This window comes from Ammospiza caudacuta, chromosome 6, assembly GCF_027887145.1.
Source record: "Ammospiza caudacuta isolate bAmmCau1 chromosome 6, bAmmCau1.pri, whole genome shotgun sequence".
Classification (NCBI taxonomy): domain Eukaryota; kingdom Metazoa; phylum Chordata; class Aves; order Passeriformes; family Passerellidae; genus Ammospiza; species Ammospiza caudacuta.
This window is the reverse complement of record NC_080598.1, coordinates 45,402,263-45,414,729: the sequence shown is the minus strand read 5'-3', so window position 1 is coordinate 45,414,729 and position 12,467 is coordinate 45,402,263. Positions and strand designations below refer to the sequence as shown.

Sequence of the window (12,467 nt, the reverse complement as noted above, 5' to 3'; positions counted from 1 at the left end):
AAAGGTAGACTTCAGTTCAAAACTTCAGGATGGATTACAAATGAAAGTGTCTTGGCATGCTCTTAAGCTCAAACTTGTAGAAGCTGTGACATAAAGTAAAAGATTTTGTGGAAAACCAAAAATGAAAAAAACAAAAAACCAACAAACCCACAACCAAACCAAAAGAAAAAAAAAAAAAAAGAGATGGGTTTCTCAAGCACATGAATTGCATCAAGGAATTAGACATGCATCTGTTTTAACAAAATTGAGGCAATCGTTGTCTTTAGTGTTAAAGGGACTTTAGCAATTCAGACTTACCAAAATTATTCTCTTTTTAGTGTTAAACTTTATTTATCTATTTTAGTTTGATCTTGTAAATTAATAGGGCAACCCACTGAGACTCAATAGCATTTTCTGTTTATTGTTATCTTCAACTTTATTCACAATTTAGCTGAATTAACTGTGTATGACAGTTAAATAACTGTGTATCACCAGTTATACTGGTGATAAAAAACCAATTCTGTTTTGGTTACACAAATATTTTTGCCGTTTTTCATTAATACCTTAGCTTTAGTTTTAAACATTACACCTTTGTAGACCAAACCTGAAAAGTGAGTGACACTGCCAGCTCTCATTAATAGGAGTTAATAGGAACTGAGTGCGCACAACACTTTGCAGGATCAGGCCCTTCACATGAAAATATTTTGACTGGATTTAGCCACATCCTTCCTGACCTTAATTCATACTGGATAAATCAATTTGTTAATTCAGCTGAGGTCAGAAATTTGAAACAGAACATAAATTATATTTTTCCAGTCCGACAAGAGATTGGTTTTCCTTCCTGGAAAATGTGTTAACAACCATAGTCTAAATCAGCACAGAAAATGCAAAACCTGAGTTCAAAGGTCACCCTCTTTTATTAGCTGTACTTTCATAAATGGAAGCAAGAGAAGATTGTGTTCTGCTTTGTCTAGATTTCAAGGCAAGGAGTCAGTTACAGGGTTTTTGGTTTTGAATACCATATTTACTAATGGAGGGAGAAAATCTTTCTGACTTTAACTGCACTGTATTACCAAGAGCCTAGTTCATGCCCTACTGAAATCAGCAAGTTATTCTGTTACCTTCAACAGGCTTTAAAATGGGTTCTACATCCAAGACATTTTATTTTTATGTCTCCAAATTCCTTGCAAGAAAAAAATAATTACTGTTCTGACACAAGTCCCATTTCAAAAGGTCATGGACTGTATGCAGAACTTTCACTCAAGCCATCTGGACTTATTCATGTTAACAAGTTTTTTTGTTGAACTGAGGCCAATTACTCCAGGCAAACCCACAAAATTAAGTGGCACTGCCTTAGACTAAGAATTTGAGACGTATTTTAGACAAATATCATTTGACTCTTCAACCTGTACTCCAGACATAGCATAAAAGCAACAGAACAATAATTTTCTCTGTCTCCCTCCCTGTAATTTAAATGAAAATGTTAAAAAATGTTTTCTTTACAACATTTTTTAAAATCATTTAATTATATTAATACAATTAGGAAATAAACAGCCATAGTGGCTAATCAGACTCATGAGAAAAATCAACTTAAAGGAAGTGGTTTACAAGTAGATTTGAAAATATTTTAAGAAAACTTCAATAAAAAAGATATAAATGTAGCTCAAGCCCAAATTAAAATAGGAAAATCATGCAGTGGTTAAATTGCCATAATACATGTTGTTGCTCTTCACTCTTCTTCATTTGGCTTTTTTTTTTAGAAATCATCTCCTGAATTTTTGCTTGTCATTGATATTACAGCAAGTTTAGAATTTCGTCCCTTTAACTGCATTTTAATAGCAATGTATTATAGCATGATTTATCAACATATGGCAGGTGGAAGCTGACACAAATTATAATGAAAATTAAAACACTCATTTATGCAGCAGGCGATTATCATTTAAGAAACATTTATTTGCAGGCTTTAAAAATGAGAGTTTAGAACCAAATGGGTTTAAAATGAAAGTTTTAATAAGTGTTACCTTTTTCCTGCAGCCACTCCTCTACAGGCCGGTTATATTTGAAGGGGATTTTCTGTTTTACCATTTGGAACCGTTCACTATCAGTGTTGCCTTTAAAGTTTAAAAAACAGCTTAAAAACAATCTGTAAAGTCAATGAAATAGTTAAAACATCCTAGATTTTTTGGGTTTTTTATGACCTTATTTAGCTATAGATAAATAAGTGCACACGTGTGTACATATATATATATATTTGAAAAGAGAGAGATTTATCTTTAGTAGAGTGGAGAATAGTTATACATTCAATTGCCTGAGGTTCTGGAAGGTCAAAGAAATTAAAGCCTACAAAAAAAAAAAAAAAAATTCTCAGATTCCCCTCAGAGTATTTGTTTATCCAAATTGGTTAGAAGGCATGTGCAATTTGTCTGCAATGTGAGACCTTGTGTGAACTCAGTGCCATGAGTTAAAACATTCTGATCAGACTCTGGATCTGACTGCATATGGACGTGGCACAATATGTCAGTCACGTAAACACACAGTAGAAATTTGAAAAACCTTCTTGCACTTGTAAAAGACATGTGTTAGGACCAGAAACCCAGTAAACAGGAAAAAAAGGAAAGGAAGAAAATATAAGAAATCGAAGCCAAAGTATCTAATAGAATTAGTTTAAAAAAAAAATCCAAACACCTAAGAAAGGAAAGATAAACAGAAAAAAAGAGAAGTAAAATTTGAAAAGAGGAAGAACTGTTAATTAAGGATACATGACAACTTCTGTTCAGTTACCAAAGACTTGGGCCTGTTGCCAAAAAAAAACAAATGCTTAAAAACTAATTTAAATAAAAGCAGAAATAATTGGCCAAAATGTAAATTCCGGCAATTACAGTTCCACTTTCTATGTTGAGGGATAACAGACTCATCCATTAAAGTGTGCTTTGGTGGAAAGCTCCTATTACTTGCACAGCACAGAGAGGCACAGGATTCACACAAAGCCTCTGTCCAAATTCCCTAGCTACTGGAAAATTGCACAGGTCAGATAGAACCTCTAGTAGAAAGGAGCAGCTCAGTTTGATGGTGCTAGGAAATACAGTGAACAAGTGCCATCATTCTGCTTTTTTATCTTCTTCAGCTAGAGTAATTTTCTGATTAATTCTAATTTTTGCCTCAAGTATTATTTTTACAAAAAACTCTTCAGACAGGCATAAGGGAAGTCCTTTTTTTACATGCAACATTATAAAATTGTAGAAAAAGGATTAAGCCCACAACTTAGTGAAGTAATGCGACCATAAGCAGAAGTTCAGTAAATCAGTTGTGCTCCAGTATGTGTTTTGAATAAATGGTGGCCAAAGTCAGTAACTGTTCTGCACAATTTGCAGTATTGCCTTTAAAGGCACACATATAAATATCCTAATGGGGCTTCACATTTATTTGACTTTCTGAAACAGATGCTGTAATCTTTTTTCAATATAAAGAGACATCAATGAACAAAAGCATAATTAAAAACTAAATCATGGAAGTCCAGCCAGTCAAGAGCAGACACTGTCATACTGCAGGGAATATGACTGGTGAATCTCATGTGTTTGATCATCCTCACTGCATAGCTGTTGCTCAGAAATGCTGCCAGTGAGTGTGAGGGACCTGCTGACCACAGCTGGGCTCTCCAGCAGCACCTTGGCACTGCTGACCTTCTGCTGCACGTGAGAAGCACTAGAGCAACACGCCAGATACAGTCCCACAAGGATTCATATGACCTAATCTTTAGGAATATTTGTAAAAATCATCATCTATATTACTGTAAGCTCAGCTGTAAGGAAAGCAGCAATTTGCATTTGGGTTAGTATCTCCAACTATAGTGAGGGACATTTAGGAGCCTTGCTGCTCATTTGGGGTACATGGTAAAAAAAGAAGCAAAAGCATTTAAGAACAACTTTACTGGCCCAGTTGCTTACTACCTTCCTGAAAAGCCAGATGACTTTTTACCTTCCATATTATATATTAATTGTGGGAAACTCCTATTCCCCATCGCAGAGATATCTAATTAAGCACCATCTGACACACATTATTGGTCCACGTTCTCTGTTGCACCTCAGATGCCTGCCATATACACTTGGATACTCAGATAAACTAAAAGGAAAAGATAAAATTGAAAATACTCTCTGAGTCATCTGCCAAGTCATATTTAACAATGTACTGTGGTGACTTGGAGTCACTCACAGAAATGAAGTTACATTTAAGTACGTTCCCAGCTCTCATAGTTCATATCAACACCACCAAAAGTCAATTCTATATTTCTATGAATACATATTCCTAAACAGAAAATTTGAACCATGTTCAATCCAGGAACCAAGAAAAAACTGATAAAGAAGAGCTGAGTTAACATAAACAACAACAACACAAAAAAAAAAAAAGGAAGAAAAAACTCCACCTAAAGCTAAAGGGACAGTAACATTAACAAAACAATGATATTTGATATGTTTATTAATAAGAAACTGAAATCACAGTTTCTTTTCCTGCAAATTCTGCCATTCAAGCCTAGGGGCAGCTTATGGGACAGGGAAGCAGACCCATTGGTTTGTGGAGAACAGAAAAAAAATTAAGTCAAGCTCACTACAAAACCAATTTTTTTTTTAAGATCAGTTAGCAAGACATTCAGCTTAGGCCTTTTCTCAACACACTCATCCATGCCCACCAAAGCAGATCAATCTCATAAATGCAATCATAAAAAATTCTGCATCTCCTTTAGGATTTTTTTTTTTTGTTAGTTGCAGTGTGCCTATTTTTTTTTTTTTTTTGTGTACAGTGAAAGAGTACTAGGTCCTGAAAATTCTCAGAAGGCATTTCCATGGCACTTAAAGACCCTAATTTCTCTCTCAAACTTGAAGACTTACAAAGAGGTTGCTACTGCACCTATGTTCATGTGATAGTGACAGACACAGTTTTGAAAGAAATGGGGGTTATTCCCCACTTTATAGAGTACATTTTTGAGCTAGGACTGGTTACATAAGTGATAATAAAACGTTGATAGGCAGGCACGTTTTCTATAGCCCCAAAGAAATTTTCTAACACTATTTGCAAGCAACAAGAAGCTCCACTGTCTTCATCAATATCAGCATGCACATAAGTAACCTTTTACTGCTGGAAATAAGATCTTTTTCAGAATGAAGACAGTTCAGAGGAACACTAGAGTCAGCCAGGGGCTGGCATGGTAGAAAAGAAAAAAACGTGGTGAATTGAAACTCCACAGAAATAGGGTGTCTGACAAGAAACAGGCCAACAAGACTGAGGTAAAAAAAGGAAGTGGGACAATCAAAAAAGACATGATGATGAAAAATGGGTTTCTTATAGCTCTAGACCTTCAAGAAAGCCAGAAAGGACAACTATTCCCCACCACATCTTTAATTTTTTTTTTTTTTTAAATCAGGTTTAATTTAATTTTATTGTGTTATTATTATGCAGATATATTCAGTGAGATTAAAATACATATAAAAATCATACCTTTAAAAGCGATGAAAAATTGAAGGGCATTCGAAAATTCAAGTAGGTTTATATTGCAACATTAGTATCTGATCTATTATTTTTTGTTTTTAAATTTTATTTCAGACATAAGTAAGAATGATTTTTAAAAACATGCGCATGAGAATGTGTTTACTCATATACCCAATTACAACAGTGAGCTAAAGAACAACCTTTTCATTGTTAAGTACTTAGAATAGCCATTAAATATAACCAATAGAACCCCACAATTAGTAAATTAATACTGACTTGGAGTTGTGCTTTAAAAAATAAACACAACATTTGATATGAGAGCTCAAAAAGGAAATATCATGGTTTGCAACACGAAGTAACATAAGTTTGGCATGAAGAAAGCTTATTGAACCTCTGACAGCTGAGGCATGATGTGATTAAAGGTGTTTCTCATCCATCTTCATACACATAAATTTTAACAATCCTTTTGTGACCTCAATGCAATTTCTTTCTATAGTTGAATGATACAAACATTCAAACAACCTTTTCATGTAGCTAATATAGATTCTGTCTTTTTTTCCTTTTGAGTCCAGATTTGATTCCAGGCTGTTTTTCAGAATAGAATACGCAGGATAGAGTGGTTTAAATTTTCAGAAAATACTCCTAATCACATAATTCTTCTGCATTCAGAACCAATGTGGGTCTCAAAGGTCACAGGATATAGCTTTTTTATAGTAAAATTGTGTTGATTGGTTTTGCCACTTGTGATTTACTAAATATTTTCCTCCCATAGATTCTAGCTGCTTAAATGATTCAAGTACGAATAGGAAAGGCTCATTTTAAATAAGTTTCCTCTTTTTTCCTTCAACAACATAATAAATTCCTGTATATCAATATGCCTTAGATCAGCTTAACAAACTTAGCTTCTTCTAAAGAACTGTGCCTCACAAACATATTATATTGCCTATTTTTATTCCTTTTTTCATTTAAAAATTCTAAGACTAACTATGAAGAGTAGGATTAAAAGAAGTCTTTTGTCCCATTTAGGACTTATATTCACAATTAATAGAAATTCTGCTGCATCTCCTAAGTGTTTCAACAAACTGATAAGCAATCAGACTTTTATGACCTCAAGGATTTTAACAGTAACATCTTGAAATCTAGATTCTTGAATCTTGGTTAACCTGAATATTCGAAATATTTCAAATACCATTGCTAAGGACTAAGTACTTTGGAAAGGAATATGGTAGAAGTGCTCTATGTTTTTTTGGGTTTTCTTGGATTGTTCCTCTTTTTGCAAAGGAAATGTGGAATTTAATCATAAAAATAAGGGCCTACTGGTTAAATGTGATCGGTTGCTGGCACTGTGTCTTTTTTTTGAAGCCCTTGGTATCCCTGAACTTCAGCTTTTGATAATCTTCAATTTAGACAAACTAAAATGAGGGGAAAAAACCCCAAATTAACTTGTTTGTGCTAATCACTCCTGGCAGTTCCCACAGGAAATACTTTTTATGCAGTGCAAGAGTCCAACGGACACAGTTTAAATTTGCTCATGGGCAAAGCAGAATTTTCTTCCAAAACCCTTCAGCGCTGGAAGATGTTATTCTTTTGTGATGATGGTTCCTTTAAGAAAACAAGCAAGCTTTATTGCATTAAGCTTATTTCTAAACCAAAATGGAATCTTAAGCCAAATAAAGTACAAGAACAATTGAAGCTCTGAAAAATCTGGCTTCTTGGCCTAGACCAATCATAATGATTTACTACCTCTTAGGTGTGAAAGAGAAAAACAGAAAGGTTCCAGCAAATTGCACCAGGCAGAAAGAAAGTACTTGCTTTTAGGTGGAATATTAATCCATCCTGATGTGTTGTCAAATCTGTGAAGATGCTGAAAAGAATACCACAAGAAAACACTCATCTGATCTAAATTACTGTCACAGGCTGTACTATGAAGCAGAATTTTCTTCATTGCTTCTAAGTCTCTAAAAAGAATGAGACATTTTATCTAATGAGCAGTTATTAAGTGAAAGATGCTACAGTGATACTAAGGATTTAAAGAAACATCTTGAGATCAGTGTTGAAGCTTTAAAATGTTTCCACCATTTTCCCCATAATGTAGATGGAATATCAGTAGGAAAAGGGCTTGTTAACACATAGCGTTTGATAGCTCAGTTCACCCAGCAGCCTGTAATGCCAGCTCCCTTCGAGTTTTTATGGATGCCCATAATATCACTAAGATTTACACACACTTAATTGATATCATCGTGGGAGAGAAGCAGTCTGCTACAGCATGAAAAGTGTATATTTGATGGGTAAATGCTCTACTAACACAAATTAATTCAGTTCAATTCAACTCCAAAACTCTCCTAGGGCTGATGCTCTGTGCCCTGGAAAAGGAGACTTGCATACATCATGGAGAAGTTGCCATTTCCCCTCTGATAAAGGGAACAAAAGTTTCCCAAGTGTGCTTGTGATTGGCACAGACTGAACCTCTTTTACCACTTCTATTTTCAGGCAGCTGCACTTGAAAACCTACAAGTTACTGAATTGCTCAATTTTCACATTTCCCTAAGTACATATTTTGTTTTAAATACTACGAAGTACAACCACTATTTGTTCATAGCTTGTATGCAATTAGATAAGTGACACAAGTCTATTAGTAAAGGATTGGAATCTATTTTTAAGACTAGACCTTCCTCCATACATCAAAAAGGAATAACAACACTTACAATCAAGTTTTAGCATCAGGTCTGTTTATGTATAGATGTTTATTTTGTTGTTTTACTGTAAGACCATATTGTGGTTTATGTTATATAACATAGAGAATGGTTGCACTAAAATCCAAACATGCAAAAAATCTCTACTTACAGTGGCTTTAGAGAACACTTGAAAAATGTCCAAACCTGAAACCACAGATGTGGCTTATACAAAAACGAGACAGCATGGCCATGCTAAACAAAATAATTACAAGGCAGATTATCTGGAATCTTTCTAACTATCACAAGCTGTCCCTCTAAAAATTTTTGTAAACCTTCAGTTTTGCCTTGTATAAAAGGAGAGCTATAGAAAATTAATTACAATTTGGGATTTCATTTCATTTTAGTGAATTGAAAAATAGACAAGTCTTAACATTGTTTAGCTTTGCTTCAGTTCTTGGATATTATATTCTTCCCCTGCCTTCACTGTTCAATAAAGTTGCATCTTTTGCTACTGAATTCTCATTTTATTTCTTGTCCTCATTTTCCCCTTAGTCCTGGATGCCCTTGACTTTATCTTCAATTCCCTCTGATCACAATGTTTGCTGGGAGCAACACCTTTTATTCTGTTCGTCTCGCTATGGACGGGAGTTAAAAGCTGACCTTCACACTGCAACCCTCCTCAGCTCACTGCCCTCATGATAAGAGACAACAAGGTCTTGGTAATGTAGGTACTAAAAATATGAGAAAAAATTAGCAAGCAAGACTCCAACAGTAAAAATTACTCAGGCAGCTGGAGCTGCTTCTAAGTCTAGTTCCTTGACCAAAATCTTTACAACGCCACCACTCTCTATTTTATCTGATCTAAGTTTTTTTGACCTAAAAAACTTGAGGTTCTAATTAAAAGTAAAGCACCATTCAGGCCAAAATCATTGGGAGATTCAGAAGCAAACTAAGAGACAGGAGTTTCAATGTCTGTGCAGGAGGTATAGCTAATGTGGACCACAGTGACACTAATAAGACCAAGAAAGACTTGAAGAAGTCATCTAATTCAATGCTCTGCCCCAGGACAAGATCAGTAACATTTCAACCTCTTAGATTAGTCTTTCAATTCTGTTTTGGATGGCTGAGAAAATAAGTGCCTTACCTTTGATAATCTAACACAGAAGCACAATAGAAGCAAAATGAAAGAAAACTCAGACTAGCAAAGGTGGAAGAAGGTTAATCAAACCTTTTCAAGCATCCAGAAGAAAAGAAATATTGTCAAAAATGTGACTCAAGTCCTATTTTATATGTGCACATTATGTTGAATCACTTCAGCCCAGTAGAATTTGAGCCCATGGGCATGAAATAAAAGCAGTCTGCTTTAGTTCTCATTTGAGCTATGTTGGAAAACTGAACCAGTGTACAATGCAGAGAAAGCAGTTACCAGTTCAACCTCTGTAAAAACCTGAAACAATTTGGGTGCCTACATTACTAGATGTTTGAAATGTTTTGTAAGGAATGTGTAAATTACTGTGTTTTTTCACTGACCAGACCCAAATTAAGCCCCATGTCAGGCAGCCAAGGCTGAAGTGTCTATTAAAGAAAAACTGAAACTACATATTGATCTTTCCATTTTAAGCAAGGAAAAAAAATCATTTTGCAGGAAGAAATCAGAGATTGGAATAAAATACACTGCTATTATCCCTGCATCCCAGTTTGATTCCCTTGTGAAAGGTCAGGATGTGATTTATGTTCCCAGTGGGAACAAGCAGCAATAATCAAATACCAAAAGCATTTTATTTCTATTGACACTTTAAATTCTATTGACTCTCATTTATCTAGAGGTTGTTTATCTGTTTTGTGCATTAGGCAAAGTCAGGACATAGAAACACTAATATAATTTACATATTTGAGGTGAAACATTGGAGCTACATGAGTGTAGCTATTTTGTTTCCAGAAGCAATGTGAGACTGAAAACAGCTCAGTTGCCTTTGGAGGGTGCATGATCTGAGTTAAGAAAACTTGTGGCTTTACACCTGCTTCTTGAAGGGTCAATGGCTCACTACCACAACCCTGCAAATAAGAGCAGCTCAGTTCCTGAGACCTCAGTTCAGAGCTGAAGTCTATGCCTTGGTGCTGGTAGCTGGATTGGCTCCATTAGAAACCTTCGGATGTTTCTGAATCTCATTCCCCTGTGCACATATTATCAGGGAGATAATATGGGGAGTTAAATGTACAAATAGAGAGAGCATGTGCAGTCCTTTCCCATAAATACAGTGCTACTGTAGGGAAGCTGCTCAGTCAGTAACAATAATGAGAGTAATGCCTGTAAGGCCCTTAGTCAAATGTCACTGATGAGGACTGGAAAGCTAACCAGTTACAAATAACCAAATGGCAAAAACTCTATGGAAGTGGCAAGTTCTCCAGAATGAGTGCCAGGACATAATTAAAAGCATGTAAGAAACTGATGAAAGAAGAAATTTATTAAGAAGCACTTCCTATCAAGATTGCATATTAGACAGTGCTACAGTATCCTCAGGGAAATTCTTGAATTATTTAAAATTTTCCTTGAAAAAGCAGTGGGGGATATCTGTTTATTACAGAATGGAATAAATGAGACCAAACAGGCCTTTCCCATTTCTAATTGCTACAAATCATGAAATCAATTCTTCTGTTTGCATCAATTTAGAAAAAGGAAATGAGAATTCTAGGATTCTGTAGCAACCCAGTGAGTCTTCTCAAAGACAGATGCTATTCACAAAGCTGTGCCATGACCAAGAGCACCAGGTACTCAGTAAGTAGCAAAGATGCAAATTCACTGACCCAGAAAGACTTCCATATTCAGTGAATTGTAGAATATTTTCTATTTAAGTCACCAAAGTTAAGGTAAATTGGAGCTTTATCCTCAGTTTACTGATGGGCAAAACCAAGCTGCAGAGTGGTAAAAGCATTACCCAAGATCACAGAGAAAGGCATCTCTAAACACAAGGCTGGGATTAATGAACTTCTGACTCCTAGTTCCATGACTGGCCCCTTTCATTTCTGACCATCCTTTCACACAGTTGCTCTACTTCAGATTGTAGCATAGGATTTTAATGACTTCATGCTTTCCAGTGCCTTTAGCAAGCAGGGAAAAGGCTGATGTGGATGCATAAACCCCTTCTGTCACTGCATGTCAGCACGTCAACCTGGGATTACAGCTGGCACTGTTTTTTCTGCAGGCAATGTGATCAGAAAAGCACAAAGTTGTTCAAGCCTGTGATCCCTCAGGACAGATGTTTGTTTGCTCATTCTTACTGTGCACACATGTGTGTTTATGAGAGAGAGACAGGGACAGAAGGAGAGTTAGGGAGAGGGAGGGAGATAGAGAAGAAATAAAACATAAAAACTCTGTTTGATCAGAAGAACTGGAATAGAACTAACCCAGGAGAGAAACATAAATATATTCATTCATCCTGCATTGCACTGTGCAGCAGGATTCTATTAAGCCTGACTCTCCATCTGAGAAATATTTCTCCATCCTTCTGTGCACTACTTTATACAGCTACATTTGATGTACTATCAAATGGCTGAAGCAATAGCAATTGGTTGGATGGGGCTCTGAGCAATGTGTTCTAGTGGAAGGTGTCCCCATCATGGCAGGGAATTTGGAACTAGATGATCCTAAAGGTCCTTTCTAACCCAAGTCCTTCTATGGTTCTAATCAATCTTATGGTATCAAAGGAGAAATTTACCAGAAATCACTGTTGATAAGGCTTATGCTTGGTACCTGGACCTCATACAATCATGGAGCAATGAACACAAACAGATGAGAACAGCTCAAATTACCTGAGCATTCAGTCAGGATTCACATGCCTGTGTGAACAGCTGTATACTTTGGCATAGAATTGTTGGGAAGAACAAGCTAACAGGATATACCTGTATCTATTAGTATGTAATTACTATTCATGGAAAATGGCTGGATGTAAAAGAAATACAGGGAAAACCACATGGATTGTATCTGTTTTGCACCATAGTATATGCACTGGAACTCAAAGGTCTGTGGTAAGTATATGAATGCAATACCAATACTTAGGGATATTCCAGGGTTCTTAAATCAGATACCAGGTGAGAACAATTAGGCAGAAAGATGCATCAGTGCCCTATGGATACTCTATCTTGGAATATTTTAAGTGATCATTCTGACACAGAGCAAATACAGGACTGGGAAATCATAAAGCTCATCTCTTCCTGAGTTTTAGCTTATGCTGTACTACCATTGTCCAAGGTTAATACAACTTTTCCTAGGCATTCACTCTGTGCTCCAAGAATTTACCTTACAAAGAACTCTAGTCAATAAAACTAAGCTGA

The 12,467-nt window shown here is 35.8% G+C and overlaps 1 protein-coding gene across 7 annotated transcripts in view; it reads right to left on the bottom strand.

The window, feature by feature from the left end:
• Positions 1-12,467, bottom strand: part of NRXN3 (neurexin 3) — a 908,017-nt gene that overhangs the window by 111,776 nt on the left and 783,774 nt on the right. For 4 of the 7 annotated variants that reach the window (XM_058806342.1, XM_058806340.1, XM_058806344.1 and 1 more), the window contains one exon: positions 2,001-2,090. The exons of the other annotated variants lie outside the window; for them this stretch is intronic. In XM_058806342.1, coding sequence (XP_058662325.1) covers positions 2,001-2,090 — 90 coding nt within the window. The remainder of the gene's footprint in view (positions 1-2,000; positions 2,091-12,467) is intronic. 7 annotated transcript variants of the gene reach the window in all.